This window comes from Prinia subflava, chromosome 4 (genome assembly GCF_021018805.1).
Source record: "Prinia subflava isolate CZ2003 ecotype Zambia chromosome 4, Cam_Psub_1.2, whole genome shotgun sequence".
NCBI lineage: Eukaryota > Metazoa > Chordata > Aves > Passeriformes > Cisticolidae > Prinia > Prinia subflava.
This window is the reverse complement of record NC_086250.1, coordinates 21014311-21033489: the sequence shown is the minus strand read 5'-3', so window position 1 is coordinate 21033489 and position 19179 is coordinate 21014311. Positions and strand designations below refer to the sequence as shown.

General features: G+C 43.4%; 1 protein-coding gene across 13 annotated transcripts in view; it reads left to right on the top strand.

Moving 5' to 3' along the window:
• RBFOX2 (RNA binding fox-1 homolog 2) overlaps positions 1–19179 on the top strand; it is a 170516-nt gene that overhangs the window by 101518 nt on the left and 49819 nt on the right. For all 13 annotated transcript variants that reach the window (XR_010080185.1, XM_063395787.1, XM_063395788.1 and 10 more), the window contains 2 exons: positions 8344–8568; positions 18663–18809. Coding sequence is in view for 12 of the 13 variants with exons in the window: in XM_063395787.1 (XP_063251857.1) it covers positions 8344–8568; positions 18663–18809 (372 nt within the window). In the remaining variant the exon portion in view is untranslated. The remainder of the gene's footprint in view (positions 1–8343; positions 8569–18662; positions 18810–19179) is intronic.

Here is a 19179-nt window from a genome sequence, read left to right as displayed (position 1 = left end):
GGAGCACCAGGAACCACTGGTTAGCTGTCTGGAGTAAGGCAGAGAACGAGCACAGGCAGGTCCTCTGTGCCATCTAAAGTATCACATAGTGCCCAGATATCCTACTGCAACCATGAATCTATCCTGAAAAGCAGTTACCCATTCCTTCCCTATCACTGGCCTCTGGTTTCTGTTGCTTTCCTGAGAGAGGATCCATAGTCATGCACTGGAGAGTGTGATTGGTTTGCTAATCTGCTGAATGGCTGATGGCAGCTAGCTTGGATTAAACATACGTGACACATCTGCAGCACACTGTTCCTTAGCTGTGACTCATTTCAATTCTGGTCCCAGAGAAGGAGCTTAGCCCTCTTTGCCTGACAAAGGAGTCATTCCCTTGTGTGGGACATGCTTCTCCCCCCTGGGTGCCCGCTAGATTTATGGAGGACTCTATTAGTAGTATTTTAAGACATTATTTTCATGCTGATTTGTTGAAAGCTAGCCGTCTTATGGAAATCTTTTTTTTCCCCAAGAATGATTGACTATGAGTGTTAAGTGGAAAAAAGTCACTTGGAATGTTGCAGAGCTGGGAGGAACACAACCAGGGTAGGTGCTAAAGGACCAATCTAGACCCGAATGTTGAGCCTGATCTTTTCTCTTAATTGCTGGCTTTGTTGGTCCTGGTGACTTTTTCCAGTATTTCTCCATCCTTACCCTCTTCTCCCCAGTAATTCTCAGAGGTAGTTAAATTTCTATATATGGAATGCAAACAGATGTTGGGACCCTGATGTCTCTCGAAGCACTCTCTAATCAACCCCAGAGAGCATGAATGAATTGAAAGCATTTGTTGGGATGCCTTTGTGCCAGTAACATTTAACATTTTTTTTCCTGAACGGGGAATAATGTAGATTTCAGGAGCAGAAACCAGTGCTTTTTAAAATCTGAAAGGTATGTTTCAGGTTGGTAAGTAGATGTGGTCCTGGGCCTTATTAATGTTGCATAACTCTAAAGCTTTGGCTGTATCCAGCAGGAAGCCTCATTGCAGGCTGCCCGAGGGCATCTTACCAAGTGTGCATGCATTCAGCACTGAGAGCCTGTGTTTGTGCATAGGGGTAGAGCAAAAGTTGGCCATTACTGGAAGTGATGATGGCATGGGGATGAGTGAGTGCTTCCTGTGTATAACAGTAAGATAAGACTATAATTTTCTTTCATCCTTTCATACAAAAGGGGTCTTGAACTTCTTTTCTATAAAGTTCTTAAATGCATTAAAAAAAAAAAAAAAGGCCAGCTGCTTTATTTTACAGAACACTTTTTGGTGGCCTGGAGTGATAGAGTGTGTATTGGAAGGTAACTTGTTCTTCCCTTGCTTTACATATCTAGGAAGATTAGATAATCTAGTGCAAGCTTGCACCAGGAAGTTGAAGGAGATATGCCTTTAAATGGTTAGCTAGGTGCAAGTGTGAGTGCAGGCATCTCTTTTTAGATTTTTTTTTTTTACTGGTGCAAGATTAGCTTACTGAGGCTCAACTTAACCCACTGCAAAAGGCATTTCCTGAGTGATTACATCCGATTTAAATTTTAAAAAATGTACCCATGAACTTAACTTCCTCTTATTTTAACAAAACTACCATAAAATTCCAGCAGATGTTTCCAGTACTATCTAGATTTAGAGTTTGCCTTTGGGGGGATTCAGGAGGAATTGCTTTCGTACCCATGACAGTATAGTCAAAATCCAGCGTACTTTTCTATTACCACAGTGTGTCATAGATCAAATGAAGATCAAGCTCCAAATGTGCAGATGAAATACAGAACCTCTTATTACTGTGATTCTCTTCAAGGTGCTTTTATGATCAACCCACACCAAGAGGGAGTGTTGATTTTGTCAGTCTCTGTCCCAGACACACAGGCATGTCAGTCTTGCTCTTTGGAGTTACAGAGATGCCTTTGTAGTGTGGAGAGTGGGTGTCAGGTTAAGGTCACATACCCCTCTGAATCTAGGAATGGGTTTGTACAAAGATGAAGGATATGATATGATTATATCCTTTGTATATATCCTTTTCATCCCCAAATTTCTTTTCTATAGGCGTTTTACCCACTCTTCCCATTCACAAGCTAATCTGTAATGAAATGGCCACAACAGAGAAAGTGTTACTGCTGCATTTTGGGATAGAGAGCTTGTAGCATGTTTGTGGGCACCTGCAGGGTTGCAATGGCCAAGTCACTGTTTTGGGGTGTCTGGTGCGTTGGAAAGCCATCACTTCATCATTCCATATGTCACTTTGTCTTGTGTTTTGAGTATCTTCGTGGCCCTAAAGAGCAAAAGCACAATTTTAAAACCCCAGACGTAAGGTTCCATGTGCTATGAGAGTCACCGGTGTAGGGTGGAATGTATCTTTGGTGTAATGAATGCCCCAGCCTGTGTTTTTTTCTGCAAGGCCTAATGCTGGAGTTCCTGCTGGGTGTGGGGCGCATCATTCACACTGCTTTGTATCCATCCATTTGCGAAGAAAGTGCTTGTTGATACATTTGTTATCAGCGGACAAATTGTGGGATTGCCTGTGGAGAGGGTTAATGCATGCTGGAGGCTGCGGCTCCCTGGCAGCCTGAGCTCATCCAAGTGCTTGTGCCCATGGCCCTTCCCTCCCCAGCTTCTCCACCCCCTGTCCTTTCTGGCTCTGGTTCTCCTCCAGCTCCTTGCCAAGCTGTTTCAGTGCTCTTAACTGGGAACAAAACTAACCTGGCAATAAAAAGTGAGTAATTTTTTTTTCCTGGGATGTGTGGTGAAAGGGCTCAGTGGTGGGCAGGCTGGCAGGGGAGAGAAGACAGGAGTGCACAGCTGGAGGTGGGACAGTGGCAGCCCCTCTGAAGCTGCATCTTAGAACTGGGAAGGTAGACTGTTGGAAGGGTCTGGGAAAGAGACTGTGCTACAGCAGCTTTTTTGTTGATCTGTGAGAAGGGGAGGGGGAGAAAACACACCACATAATTAATTATTTAATTAATTATTCTCATGCTTCTAAGCAGCAACCTTGTATGGTAAGCCCTTTGTCTCCTGTCTGTGTACAGCCAGGGAGCAGTGCTTTGCATGTGTGATGTTTGCATCCCTGACAGGAGACCTGGGTTCTAGGACAGACAGCACAGTCCCTGCATTCCCCTCACTCAGAGGAATCCCTTTTTTTACAGAGAGGTGATGGTGGGCAGTGGGTCCAGGTTCCTGCCAGACTCTTCAGACCCCAGCTCCAAACATTTTTGCTGTTTACAGGAGGGATTAGGTTAGTGCAGAAAGCAAACAGTCATAGCCTGAAGCTCTGGTCTTCACAAACAGGTTAATTGCCTCCATTAGCTGCAAGTCAGTTGCTTCAAGGATTCATAAAATTAGTTCAGTGAAGACATATATATTAGAAACCCCATTCCACTAATAGGCTTATACTCACATCTATCCCAGTGATTTGGGGGTTAGCAGAGTTCAAAGGCATTTTTAAGAGATTGTTCGATGTTTATATGCCATACCATTTTCCTGCACCTTTATGTGATGCTGATGAGTCACAGCAGGGTTATGGATAGCACAGAGCGGTTACCTTGTGGAAGTTTACCACATCTGTACAGAAATGGTATTGGTTTAGCTTTACCAGGCGTATAATTTTTATTAGGCTTTACTATGTATGCATATTATGGCATAGCAATACAGAAGAGATTTGGAGCTGCATTGCTATAAGGCTCCTTTCATATCCCTCTACTTACACGCATTTCTCTAATGAGGAAAACAAAAGGACTCCTTCACAGAACAGACTGATCTCTGACAGATTTATGGAAGCAGGAGGCCTTTGTGTGCATTTCTGGTGTTCGCTCTTGGTGCTCCAGTGCCGTGATCTTGGATCACCACCTGCTGTCTGCTGAAAGAATTCATCCTGTGTCACATTTGCTGAACCACGTTGCTCCTTGTTGAGTTATCATCCCCAGCTCCCACCCTTCCGCAAGATTCCACCACGTGCGGTTACTCATCAGTTATTCATCGTTCCTCCACTTAGCTTGGAGCTGCAAAGTTCATTAATTAACTTAAAACTGCATAAGCTCTTAGAGATGTGTCCCCATTAGGGATTTTTCACTGCTTTAGCTAATTTGTTTTTTAAACAAAATTTGGGATGGGTTTGTACTGATCTTCATAGGCAAACCCCTGATTTAAGGAGGAAAACTTGACACCTGCAAGGATGTGACTGGACCTTTGTAGAGCTGAGAATAGGGGCCTGAAAGCAGAGCCCAGATGGGTAATCGTATCCTTCTTGTGCCCAGAGGGCTTGGGTGCTCATGAATCAGATGGCAACATTTTGCAAGGGGGCAGCTGCTTTGAATTCCTACCTGATGTGAATGAATGATTTCTGTGGCAACAGAGCAATTGAAGGAATAGAAAACACAGGACTTACTGCTTTTCTTTGAACTATAGGTTAACATATATCATACTGAAGTGTTGTTTGGTGGTGCTTTTTCTTTTTGGTTGGGGTGGTTTTTTTTTTTTTTTGGGTTTTTTTTTTTGGTGTTTTTTTTTTTTTTTTTTTGGTTTTTTGGTTTTTTGTTTTTCTTTTTTTTAAGGAGTGTGTGTTGATTACAATGTTTCATTTGCACTGAACAGCCTTTCCCAGTTTGAGCATGGGATGGCAGCACAAACTGGCAGAGCTAATCAGTTAATGTGAAACTGTCAAAATTATTCCTGCATCCAAATGTCCCCCACACTCATCTCCTGGAGACTGCCAGCCTGATGCATTGGGGGTAAAAAAGTGTCTGTCTGCTCCTGAACATTGATTCAAATTTACTTCACACCGTCACAGAAGTTTAAGATGGTAGTAGTTTTTGTGGGGAGCTGTACCCAGGTTTTCCTAGTCCTGTGGCATCCTTGTGTTTGTCTGGGGATGGAGACTGCTCTTGGACATGCCTGTCTGGGTTTCATGTTGCATCTGAGTAAATTTTTTAAACATCTTGGTGAGCTAAAGCAGGCAGGATTGGCAATGCAGTGAGGTATGTCAAGATTGGATTGACAAAATATTTTCCTTTACCCAGAAATTTGGAAGTTTGAAGGTTTCTCCATGCTAGCTGTACTGCCTGAGAAGTGTGAGGAGAAGCACCCCTGACTGACAGAATTTTATGTGGTGGTTTAGAAGTAGGGAAAGGAGTTCAGGTTCTATGTTTGAAGATTCTTGGGATTTTTGTGTGTCTGTGTGTTCTGTTAGCCCATGAAAATATGAAGTGTTGTGTAAATGTTGAAATTTGGTAGAATAACAGAAGAGGTAGACTCTCCTCTGGGTTTGAGGGATATCAGTATGCTGTGAAACCTATAGAGATCTCATCAGAAGTCCTTTTCTGTTGACGCTACTGGAAACAGGGAAAAAAAAGTAATTCTAATGCATCAAAGGAAATTAAAATTACAAAAAAAAAATCAGATGGGAAATATGTCCATAATCATATCAAGAGCAAAATAATTTGAGATACAGATACTCCATGGGTGATAAAATCTGGACAAATATAATAATGATAGATCTCCAGATAACCTGAGACATTAAATGAAGGATGCAATTGTACTAAAAGATATGATTTTTGCATGTTAGTGTGATTTGAGGAGTGGGGGAGTGACAATGGTATTAAAAACATTTTATTCTGCACCAGAAATCCGTCTCTGAAAAATCTTAGGAAGGTCAAAGAGAAGTAATAAATAAAGTTACCAGGATATTTTGGCTTGAGAGATGTGATTAAACTCAAAATAAATATGTATTATCAAAATGCCACAAGCAACAGTGGAAAGAGTGAGCATTTTTCATCCTTCAAACATTTGTAGATAATTGAAGATGGGAGAGAAAATATTTAAAAGGTTGAAATGCATTTAAATTGGAAGAAACAGTACTAACTGAGGGGTAAAAACACTGAAAGTAAGATGATAGAAGGTTCATGGGCTGGCATTTTAAACAGTCTAAGAGAGAGGTTGAATGCTGGACTATGTCCTTTGGGGAGCAGCCCTGCACTGTTGACAGGATAGCAGAATAGGTTTTGTTTGGGGGTAATCAGCATTCTCTTCCTCTGACATGGGATGCTGCTGGCTTGGAAATCTATCTTGTTCTGAGAAGACTGGAAATAGTTTCTGCTCCTCCATTGTTTCCTGTGGAAAAATTTTTCTTTGGAAAAAAAAGTCAGTTTCCTATTTAGCTTCTATTTGAAACGTAAGAAAGCGGGGCAGACAATGTGGGCTGGACGGAAGAACGCAGACCGTCAAATGCAGTGAAATACTGTAAACAGAAGAGCTTGGAAAGGAGACAGTATGTGGACAGAATGAAGCTGTCGTGTCAGGGGATAAAGAGTCTGAGCAGGTGAGCAATAGGATTGCTGATACCTGATTTGCAGTGGGATGGCCGTCGTTCCGCCTGTCCTGCCTCCTGCTTTAGAACTGCTTTAGAGTCACAAGTGGCTTGCTTTGTAGCTGAGAATAGCAAAGGAATGATCAGAACTGGAGGGCTGGTGGAGCTGCCCTCCTTTTTTGAGGGGGAAACAAAAATCCTGTCCTGCTTTCAGAAAACGTGCTTGGTGCACGCAAAAACCTCCGCAGAGCTGCAAGCATGCGACACAGGGCTGCAACTGCTCGGGGGAGTGCGTGCAAGGAGCTGAGCACTGGCCACGGCTGGCATGCTCGCCTGAATTTTTCTTTCTCAGATAAGGATGCAGAGTTTGTGCTCCTGCAGGCAGCAAGGCTGGACTTGAAACTGTCCGTTCTTCAGCATGGGCCAAGGCTGCAGCTCTGCTCTGCTAAGTGGTATTAAATGCCCTTCCCTCTCCTTCTCCCCAGCTGCGGGAGCGTGTGGCCACGTGGCCCCCAGGGGAGGCAGACCAGATAGACTAGTGTCAGAGCAAATTTGGGATTCAGCCAGTGTCTGAATGACCTGGTGTGGGCTGGAGGTGCACTGCGTTTGTCATTGTTTCCTCCGCCCGGAAGGGAAAGCTGCAGGTAGGCTGATAAAGGGACCGAAAGGTTTGTCCGGCTTCTTTGGAGGTCTGTCAGCCCCTGCATGCTCTCTACTGAAAGTCTGCTTGGTAATTCCCACTCTGCCTTTCCTAGCCATAGGATAAGGTCTGTTTCAATTTACTCCATTGATTTAAGCACGCTGGTGTCAGAATAGCCTCGAGCACCTCCAGGCTTTGTGGGGGAGGACTCAGGGCTGGAACAGCAGCCAAAATTTAAAATCAGGATTAGTCTGTTGACACGCACATAAATCAAACAGCCCTCCTATCATAAATCTTTTCTGTGGATTTTTTTTCTGCTGCGGCAATGAAAGCAGTAGGAGCGGTGCAGCAGCCTGGGCTCCTCAGGGTTGGGCTTCATTGTCAAGGCTGTTCTCCTTCACCCCGGGTGGCTGAATGCAGTTCCCCCCTTGGTGAGATCCTTGCAGAGGCTGCAGGTCTGCATGCTTTTTTGTTTCCTTCTTGTGGTTTTCTGACATGATGGGGTAGCATTTTTATTGTCTTCTGGGGATATCTTTTGCATGGTCAGTTCTTTGTTTGAGTCATCTGCTTGGTGTTAGCTACATATAAGACAGTGCTAAAAGCTTCTAAAGAGTCCACTATGTGAGAGGTCTCTGTGGGATACCCTAAGCTGAGGGAGGAGTGGGTAATTAATGCCTTGTGTGATTGTAGAGATGCTCAGGACTGGGAAAGAGTGACTTTGCGGCTGGCTTGGGATCTCAGCTTGTTTCTCTACAGCTCTTTGGTGTCTTAACACTTGAGCCAGCAAGAAGCAAATGGGATATTCCAGGAACAGAATGTGCTCTCTATGCAGTGTTGCGAGTGCAAAGGAGGGGGCTTCTGCACAGATGGATTTTAGAAACTGTACTTTTTATGACTGTAGCATAACAGAGAGGTGTGCTCTGAACCACATAATGTGTTTGCTTGTGGGCTTGCTTGTGACCAATGGGGGTCAGGCTGGAGGAGAGGGACCCAGTTAATGGTACTTTCAGAGATGTTGAGAAACCGTGTTCTTACGTTTTTCCTTCTCTGTTCCAATATGTGAGTGCCTCTTCCCTCCTCTGAAATAACACTTTACTGTGTGTAAAGCTTTGTGTGAGATCACAGGGGTATGCAGTCTGCAAACCCTGTAATTTGTTCACTATATGCCACCCAGTAGCATAAGAAAATTGCCCAGAAAAGATTAAGAAAACAGTGTCATGGCTCAGAGGAGCAAGGCATGCACTTTTTGATAGGAGAGATAACAAAAGACTGTGGAATACTATGGTGATGGTGGGTGGGATACTCACATGAACGTGTGTGTTGTTTCTCAGGCTGATATTTTGATGTATCTTCTGTAGTATAAAGCTCTTGTCTCCTTCTTCTTTTCTTAAGGGTAACCAGGAGCCATCAGCAACTCCTGATGCAATGGTGCAGCCATTCACCACAATCCCATTTCCGCCACCCCCACAGAATGGGATTCCCACAGAGTATGGGGTGCCACACACTCAGGACTATGCAGGCCAGACCAGCGAGCACAATCTGACACTCTACGGGAGCACGCAGCCGCATGGAGAGCAGAGCACGAACACAGCCAGCACGCAGAACGGATCTCTTGCAGTAAGTGTTCAAGGCTGCCCAGCCAGAACGGCACAATGCTTTGGGGAAAAGCAGCTGCTGATTAGATTGCTGTTTCTCAAGTGTGCAGCAAACCAGCAGTAGACTTGAAAGTAGAGCATTATAAACAAAATGTGGCTTCTGACCTTCCATTACTGGGTTTCCCCTTTTGCATGTTCCCCTCGTAAATTAGTGCCTGCAGAGAGCAGTAGTACTTGAAATCATGATCATGGTAGTTTTACCATGGTGGTGTTGTCCAAAGACAGTCTCTTGCAAAAGTGTTAATTACTTTGTGTTAATTGGTGAATTGTTGAAATAGATGTGATGGAGGGTTGACACTACAAAGAATTAGGGTGAGCACATGCATTTTAGGTGTAAGCCCAATGTGGTTTTGTTTTCAGGAAGCTGAGTAGAAAATTACTTTTCTTTGACTTTCTGAAGAAAGCAGGGAGCTCCAGGAGCAAGGATAGGAGATGAGCTCTCAGCTACTGGTCTTCCATTTGCCAAACCAAGATTTTCATCATCCTATATATTTTCTTTCTTCTTTGCATGGCCAGGAACTGGCACTGGGCAACATGCTGGCAGATTATCCCAGGAAAAGCTTTATCCACCCCTTAAGCCACTTGTTAAGACTTAACTTCTTAATAAAGAGCCTTATGGTGAGAGCCTTCGACGCTCAGGGGCGGATTTAATCTGTTAATGCTTTCAGTTTTACTTGTAGTTGGTGTTTGGCTTGCAGAGATTATTTCTTTTCCCTGGTAAGTACTGAATGAATTCAGTGCCAACAGTTGGAAGAACTGATAGTGCCAGCTCAAGTGTTCATGGTTCCTGATGTGTGCTTCTGCTCCTTCTGCAATGGGCAGTGGCTGCATGGTTGGCATCGTTGGTCGTGACTTCGATAAAATATCTTTAATTTCTTCCTGGGAATGCCACACCTTCAGCATCTTGAGGAGGAAAAAGAGCACAAACCCTGTAAGGCACATTGGTAGTGTGTAAAAGGAACATAGGGTGCCTTGTTAGGCAAAATAAGTAGATAAGGAAAGACCAGGCAGGAAATAAAACTTAGAGCTGATGCAGCGTGCAGAAATGCAGGTCATTATTTTAGCACCAGGTTGTCCGATACCATTCCAACACATAAGATTTGGATTGCCCATCTCCAGCATACAACTATCTCAGGCACTGCCAGTTGGGTGAGGAAGCTGCAAACAGGGAATAAAAAACAGGGCAGTGGCTTTCCCCATGTGTTTTTACTGTTACCATCCTTGTCCAGAGCTTAAGAGCATTTTCTTTTTAATGGAAATGATTTGAGCCTTGAATGTAAGCTCTTGCCAGCCTTCCTGTTCTCTTCCATATTAGGAACCATCTCGGTGGCTCTGCAGGGCCGAGCTCTGTGTTTCATCAACTAATGTTGGCTCCAAGGAGCCCACAGCCTGTGGCTAGCCTGCGAGGAGGGACTGGGAGCCCATCTGTGTGGGAGGGAGTGTTGCTGGGAGACTGCTGGCAGGCACTGGTGTTGCCAGGAGTCTGTGGAGGGAGCCTGACTGGCAGGGGGTTATCCAAGAAACAGGATGAATAACACACAGCACTTGTACTGGCTGTTGGAAACAGGTGTGCGCGTCTGGAGTGACCATTTGATGTGGTTGAAGACGTGCAAGCTGAGCATGCTGAGTCAGGTTTGTGGCCATAGCTGGCTGGGAAACTGTAAGGGCACACACAAGGGCATTGCTGTGGCTGCTATGGCTGAGACTGATCAAACTCAGAGGATCCCAGATGGTGGCACATGAAGAAACCTGTGGGAGCAGGGGTAAAAGTGCCTCAACAAGGGGCTTTTAAACATGCCAGATTTTCACATCCACTGCATCCTGCATCTTCCAAGTCTCTTTTTCTTTCTGTGAAGGACTCCTCTATGAAGTTATTTTGATTCTGTGGGCTGCCTTAGGATGTAATTCCTTGTAATTTTTCTTCTCCTTAATACGCTGATTCATGATGTAGGACCTAGGGGAAGCAAGAAGGTTCAATAGAGTGATTTCAAAATATAGCAGAATAGCAGAACAGATTGCTTATTTAATCTTACACATCTACAGCTAATGTTAAGCATTTTGTCCATCCCGTGTGCTGGCTATTACTTGTTTGATACACATGTTCAGCCCATGTGGACTAGACTGTTATGCTTTAAGGCATCTTCTCCTTTAACCATTTTACCATCTTGCTCAAACAGTGCTAACTTTAATAGAGCAAAAAGCCATCATGGGTGAGGTATGGGCCTTCCCTCCCTTTGTTGTGACTGACAAGCACAGCTGCTGTCACATGTGTGAAGGCAATACCCCAGACTGAAGAGCCAGTGGATTTTTTAGCTGCTGACTTGTGCTCCCATGGGATGATTCAGAAATTCCTTCAGTCAGACAGATAAGTTCCCTGTTTGCTTTTAGGAACAAGGCCTGTGATGGGTCGTGTTGGCAGGAGAGAGGGAGATAGCAAAAGGTGTGGTCTAATGGCAGGGATTTCCTGCTTTTCAGGCTGATAGCCTTTTTAGGATCATTGCAAAAGTAACAAAGAACATGGGGGTGGCTTAAAGATCACTCATGAAAAGGGGGCTTGATCTTGTTGGTAGGATGTTACACAGCAATGTAATTTGGTCTGTAACAGGGTCCCTAAGACACAGGATGGGAGCACTTTTTCACAGAAACTGGCCACTTAGCTAGAATGATTTGAGATTAGTGATAGTGTCTGAGTTAGTAGACAGGGTTAATAGGTCTGGGAGCTGAGGTCAAAGATCAGCAGTGAACCTATGTAAAATAAACTTTGAGAGTCAAAGTCCATGCCTTCCTACACAGTTTAAAACCCTGAACAAAGAGGAATGACTAGTTGGTGCCATGAGCTGAGGATGAGCTTGGCTATGGAGGTCTGAATGCAGTGGAAAGCATTCAGAGGTCTCAGGATTGGGGCATGGAAAAGAAATTGGCACAATAGTTGGTGTAATACAAACAGCTTCATATTTTGGAATCTCTATTTTAGGATCAAGTCTCATCTGTGGGGCTTTGTTTCTTGCCCAGCATGTGGCAGGAAGACCTCTTGGTCTTCATGTCCAGGCATCTGGCCTTTCTCTTGATACTGTCCCAAAGCACAGCTGAAAGACATGGATTAAAAATAGGCTGAGGTACAGGACCATATTTGGCTTACTTGGTGTGCCTGTTGCAGCCCCTCTTTTAAACAGTTGGCGTTCAGCATTTCACTTACAGTGCTGGGTTGCCTGGTTTCTCCCCATTCTTGGTTTACCTTAGTGCTCTTATCCCTAATGAAAACACCCAGCACAGTTAGCTGCAAGGGGGGATGCTAATTAAGCTGCAGTACCTCTGTCAGCTGAGCTGATCTAAGAGATTCACTGCTGTCAGAAAAGAGAGATCTGGCTCCAAGCACAAACTCCCCCTCCTATTTACTGTCTCTGGCATTCCTTACGTGAGCCACTTTAATTCACTGATCTGGCAGAAAGCTGTCCAATTCTTTTGCTGGGTTAATGAATTAGAGCAGCTCTTGGAGGGATCCAGCAAATGCTGTTGTTGCAAGGTAAGCATGTGGAGAGCATGGCCAAAAGCCGAGAGCAGTTGTCAGCTCTCTGGATCTCCTGGTACTCTACCCGCAGAGGGAAGATTAATCATCTGCTGAACTAAAAAAGCTTGCTTGATAGTAAATGCAATGCACTTAATACTGCAAGCTGATTATTCAACTTGTTTCTCTTGTTAATGTCAGAGGGAAGAATTTGTATGTCTGTATAAATTATGGAATGCAGCTGGAGGTATAGAAGTAGAGGAATAAGCTTATGTAAATTACTTCGCATGAAAATGGCAGGTGCTGTCGCCTTGGTGTTACGTTGTCATGAACCAGTATAAAGCATTATTTAATTACAGAGCATCGTGTCTCTACTTCTTGATGATGTACTGAAATGTATTTCCCTCATCCGCTGTACCATAAAGGGATATTGACTTTCAAATTCTCTAAGAAGACACATTTGTGGTGGGGGGCCCATTTGTGTCATGTTCAGAAGCAAAACAGGGAAGGTACTTGGTCGTCTGTGCCTTGTACACCGGGGAGGGCTTAGAAAAAAGAGAGCCAACAACACCAAGGATTCCTCAACTGACTTTTGCAACACGTGAATTATGTTATAATGATGACTTCCCCTTGGGTATTTCTTGCCTAGACCGAATTTGCAGAATTTTCCTCTGTAATTACTTTTCATCCCTTTAGTAATTAAAGCAATTGCTCATGTGAGGTATTTCAGGTGAAGAATGTTTAATGAATACAGTCAGTTATTTTCTGATACTGCTGAGCAGGTAGACATGAGGAAGAACTAGCTTCAAATAAAAAGTTTGCTGCTGATTGTTTGGCCACCTCAGCTTAGAAATTGCTGTCTTGAGGTTGCAAACCCTGACATTTAACATCAAGAATTTGCTTTGAATATGAGGCAGATTGTCAGCACTTGCAGATTTGTGTCCAGTGAGGCAGATTTAAAAATGAGAAATGGGATATAAATCAGCAAGTATCATTATGGTAGCGTATATAGCTGTGGTACTTCTGCATATCTCTCGAAGGTTTTAGCAAATCTAGCAGAAGTACAGGGAAGGATAAAAGTGATGATGAAAGTGATGTAGCAGGTTCTTTATACAAAGAAATAAAATCTTCACTTAGAGAAAGAGCTGTCACGAATAAAGATACATGATAAGTACATAGAAGATTGGATGGTAAGGCAACTAAATTATGGAGCTTTCCCATTTTCACTTACTAGGATGCATGTGGGAAATAATTGGGTGCTATGTATAAAAAAAAGAGCAGGGTTTACTACTTTTTTTTCCATATAATGAAGAAATTAGCATTGCAGCACTTGTCCATGGGATGCTTGGCAAGTTGAGACATCAGCTGGCTTAGTTTGCTGGAGAAACATCAGCAAGCATTTGCCTTGTTCTGCATCCTTCCACAGATGCCACATTCTTGTCTGCTGTTAGAAAAAAGATAATGAGGTGGGTGGATCTTAAGTCTGTCACTGTGTGGCAGTTTTTCTGCCACTGTCAATGGAGCAGTCTGGAGGTGACCACTAGCTTGGGAAATTTTGCTGTCTCCTTCACCTTGTCAGGGCATCCCTGTTTTGTGAGGAATGGGCTAAAACTAAAAGGTTTGACAATCTGATCAGCAGAACAGGCCTTTCAGAGGGTTCCATTTCACCACATCATTGAGAGGGGAAAAAAAAAAGCACTAAAGAATACTGTTAGAAATAGCCATCTTTGGGTTGAAAATGTTACTGGGCACATCAGAGGTGTTGTACAGCATAGGTAGCAAAGCTCCCTATGTGCTTTCCTGTGTTAGGTTTCTGTTCTGTGAGGTATGTCTTTAATGTGGAAAGTGAATAAAATGACTTAAGCTTCAGTATGTCTGAAAATAGGCAACAAACAAAAAATATCTATCAGAAAAAATCTACCCTAAATTCACCTGACTGTATGGAAAATAGTAAAAAGCATTGTAGAAGTTAATTGGTATGTTCTTAGAAATTTTTGGTCTGTTTTTTTAGCATATGGAATATTTTGGATAGTAGTTGTGCCTGTAAGTAGCCCCCGGTTTTTTGTAATATAACACTGCTGGCATCTCTGAAAAACCAAGTACATGGATATAATTATAAAATTATATTTACTGTTGTTGAAAAGTGATAATTAGCCCTAAGGTCTTCTGTCTGCTGAACAAGTGTTTAAGCAGCTGAAGTTCTCATGGCATTTGCTATTGGGTGTGTGGAACCTCAAACCTACTTTAGTAGAGTGTGATGGGGAAGGAGATGGATTTTGTGTCTCGGGCCTAATTCTTCACTTGTTTTTCCATGAAACCTCCTTGATGGGTATCTCTTAATTGGTGGGTGACTGGTTGTTTTGACACAGGTCCTTCACTAAAATTTTCCCGGTGTCTTCTGTTGTAGAGATTGTTGTAGATATTTTCCCACATTATCTGTGCTTTGCTTCATGCAAAATCATGTCTTCTCTCAGTTGTAGCTTTTGGTCATTGTCTCCACAGTTCTTCAAACTCTTGATCCAAACAAGGTTGGGTGTTTGGTTTTGGCTTTTTTTGGATTCAATACTGATCAATGGAGCAGTGGAGTGAGCACAGTCTGTCTCCTAGATTTTGTAAGCCACCCAAATCCCCTTTTAAATATAGTTGTTATTTACAGTTTGTATTTTGTAAATATTTTCTTTGCAGTGATTTATGGCTCTTAACCTCTTCAGTATGATTCACAACATTTTGGACTGCCTGCTTCCTCGGGGAGAGAATGGGGTTTTGTGGTATTTTTGTTTGTCTGGAACTTGGATCTGAAGCAGTTCCAGTTCTAGAAGATAGTGGGAGATGGAAACAGAATGTGCTGGGTGTTAATAATCTCTGTGTTGGTCTGTTGCACTAGTGCTTGTCTGGCCTGCTGGGGAGGCATCCCTGTGTCTAGCCATTCAGATCTGCTCAGACTTCAGGTGGTGCTGGAGCCCCTACCTCCCTGCTGCTGAAGGGAAATCCTCAGTAATTGGTTGTTCATCACCTGTGTTAGGATAGAGGAGACCAGTTGAGAGGTGGGAAGGTGATTATAGAGCTGACCCCAAACCTTTTGGAGCACCCTCATGTTGCCAGGTGTCCTCCTTCCCTTTTGCATGAGTACGTGCATGAGTATAATCTGTGCTTTTCTTTGCAACTGTCTCTTCTTGCTTGGGACTTCCTTGCTGGTAGCAGGTGTAAGGGAGGAGCTGATCTGGGGGCACAGGCAGCAAGGAGTTAAAAGTAAAACACATGCTTTGCTGTCCTGAGCTGTGATATGTTTCTCAGTGACCTTGAGCAGAGCTTGCACATGCCTTGTGTATACAGCCATGAATGGCATTATCACCTGCATCAGTATATGTTACACAGGCTATGCTGAGGAAGTGCAGTGAATCCAGCACTGTTCCTAAATGCGAGACCTTTGCTGCAGCATGTCTGTATTACCTGATGACAGGCACTGGGACTAGGGAATGTGTTTTAGTGCCCTTCCAAGCTGATTCTTTAAAGAAGGGAGAGGTCTGTTTCTTCACTGGGAAGTGCTAACACAAGGCCAGAAGGAGCTTGAACACCTTGTGGGAAAAGAGTCAAGGTGGGGAGTGGACACTTGCTGAAATGAGGGCTTTCATCATCTGGCTTGGTCAGGGTAGCACTGCTGCCAGGCTCTGTTATGTGCTGCCTGAGAATAGGCTTCAGGCCCTTCCTTTCATCTCCTTCCTAATGAATTAAGCCAAAGAATAACTGCAAAAGAAAAAAAAAGATCTGACAAGACTGGTTTTTTCATTTATGTTGTAGCTGAATTTGTGGCAATGGACAAATGTATTGAACTAATGTTACAGTGGTGGAAAGTTCATATCTTACCTTAGGGCCATGGATGATAGAGATGAGGGAGCTCATGCCTAAGAAGATATGTTGAACTACTACTGAAAAATCAAGCTATGTGAAAGCGTGAAAAGCATTTGGAGTCTCTTAGTGCAGTTAAAAAAGTAAGAGTGGACCAAGATCCCTTTATTCCTTCTATCATTTCTTCTCCTTGAAGTATTTGTCTCACTGTATGCATCTCACCTGCTGCAGAATAACTCCTGCAGCAGCTCTCTGCCATATGCAGGAACAGCTGTGAGTGCTTTTGAGGATGCCACTGTACATGATACATTGCACCCTTGGTAAGAAAGGACTTCTGCCCTTTGCCTGGGAGCAAATGTATGGGAGAGGAGTGCAAACAACATTCTGGCTCCCTCCCCTATGGAAACAGCAGATCCAGTCCTGTGCAACCTATATTTTAATGTAGCAGTCCCTTTTAGCAGGAGTGTTGTTGATTTTTTGGAGTACTGACTCGCAGGTATTGTATGCAGTGATGATAGAGAAGCTACTCCTGTGTATTTTGTCTTTCTTGGACAGATTTGCCCTGAGGAGCAAAGGGCTCTGATGGAGGCATAAGAATTAAACCACTAAACAGTGTGGTGTGGTTTAATTGCAAGCCAGCTGCATTGATTCTTTCCCTAGGGTGTAAGTTTGGAGAGCCTTTTTGTCATAGAGGTGGGGTGGTTTGGTGAGGGAAGAAGAGGGGGAACATGCAGGGGACAGCTTTTAGATAAGATCAAAAGGAAGTTTCTGAAGTTTTCCTCAAAAATTTGATGTTTGGGGGTGTGAATGAATCTTAGACAAATAAAAATGCTTAATTCTACAAGGCTTCTCCTGGGACTTGCACAGCTATGGGAAATGGACATACTTGTCAGGGCAGTATTGTCATTCTTCCTATCATAGATAATTTGTATTAACCAGATCAAACATGTTTTGTGCCGCATGCACAGCTCTACTAAAATGAAATGGAAGGCTGCCACTGCTCTGCTCAGCATGGCAAGATCCCAGTGCTTACTGTTTGCTTGCTCTTTGTATATACACTTGCTTTGTAACCAACATGTAGGTTCAAGGTCATATCTTTAAGTGATATTTCTGGTCAGACGATATTTTCCTAGTGTTGCCAATTGAGTTTATCTGTGGAGAGATGTTTCCAAATGTTTGTCAAGTGTTGTATATTGAATGATGTGCAGAGCAGCCTTAGCAAGTCCAGTCAGTGGTTGAGGAATTGGTGGGGGCAACTCCCCACAGATTTCTTTCATCTTTGGTACACACATTGCATATTTAAAACAGGAGAAAAAAAGGACTCAAACCAGCAAAAAACTCACCCCTACTCTTAAGTCTTTAAGGGCCCACATGTTTTCTTGAAAGTGCTTTTAAAAGACCGACTCTTAGCAATTACAGTCCTTGCCTTATTGTAGAACTTATTTTAACTTGATGGGTTAAGGAAGAAGTCAGGCTGGCATCTAAAGAGTTGAAATGACACTTAAAAGTGCATCACACGGGTAGTCAAAGCTTGACTCCTTGGAGTCTGAGGCAAGCAGCAGGAGACAGACTGAGTGGGTGGGTGCTCTTTGAATACCTTGGCCTGTCAGTGAATGCACTTGGAAAGGGACAAGAGCAATAAAACTGACCAAATTGTGGTGTGCTTTGTTCTGTGGCTCTGAGGTTTTGAGGTCATCTTTCTGACTGAAGTGCGAAAAATGCTATTTTCTCATCAAGCCATTTTGCAAAAGGCCTTGCCTTTATATTTAGTGCTGTGCTCAAATTTTAGCACTTTTCAGTCTAAGCTCACACAAGCGGCTGAGATTCTATTCCTTGCTTTTCTCCTGCCAGTAATCTCTCTGCAGGCATTGAGACTCTCATCTGGCACACAGATCTCCCTTATTCCTCTGTCTGCCTCTTGTACTTTTTCTGTGAACAAATACCCCTGGTGTACCCCTTGACCTCTCTTTGCCATGCCAGTCAGCACTTGAGAACAGTGGAACAAATTGCCTTTCTTAGCTGTGGAATTGGTAGCAAAAAGCAGCACTTGGAGTTTTTATAAATCTTGCAATGGTGATGGCTGTTTTCTGTTCTTGGGCTTACTTAAATGTATGAAAAAAGTTAAACAGAGACATCCGTAAGCTATTCCTATATGGATTTTACCATTTAATTATAGATCTTCTTTTGGGGTAATATTTCTCTGAAGGGAGCTTGACAGAGCAGATGCCATTTTGCCTCAGGATGCACTTCTGGTATTGGCCTGGTGGAGAGCTGCCACTTCAGCTGTGGGATTTTGATGATTGCATGAACATCCTGCCACATGAGATTAGAGTGGCGGTACTACCTCCCAGCTCCAGGATATGAAAGATCCGTCTCTTCATTAGAGCTTTCATATGGTGGCAGCTGAAGTGGGAAGAATGGGCTAAAAGAGAGAAGCAATTTAAGAAAACCAAAGACAAATCTACTAAGCTGGAAGGTGATAGGAGAGGAGGGAGGCTATCTCATTTGTGTTTGCTCATGGAAAGGGAGGGGAAGAACAACAGATCAATTGTTAAGTGCTACTGGCTTTATCACAATAATTGTCAAGTACTAGATAGCTTCACTGCAAGTGCAGTGCTAATACCTAAGAAGGGGTAGACAAGGCACATGGAAGGAATTTTTGTGATTTCTACTCATGTACATACTTTTGTCTTTTCTGATTTCAGCAGACAGAAGGAGGGGCACAGACAGATGGACAGCAATCACAGACACAGAGCAGTGAGAATACTGAGAGCAAATCCACTCCAAAACGACTTCATGTGTCTAACATTCCCTTCCGTTTTCGAGATCCTGACCTTCGGCAGATGTTTGGGGTAAGTATGAACACCTTTTCAGGCATGGTAGAGTCTCCTTCTCCACAGGTGGGACATCTGGTGCTGTGTATTTGTGTGAATGAAAAGCTCTTCCCCCTCAGTTTAGTCAACACACTATAATGCAGGATTAGGACAATTGTTAGTGTTTAACTTAGCTGGTAAATACATGAGAACTATAAGAGTGTTCTTCCTATTAAGATATTCATAGACTCATAGAATGGTTTGGGTTGGAAGGGACCTTAAGGTCATCCATTTCAAACACCCCTGCTGTGGGCTGGTACAACTTTCACTAGGTGAGCTTAGAGCTCAATTCCGCCTGGCTATGAACTCCAGGGATGGGGCATGCACAACTGCTCAGGGCAACCCACAG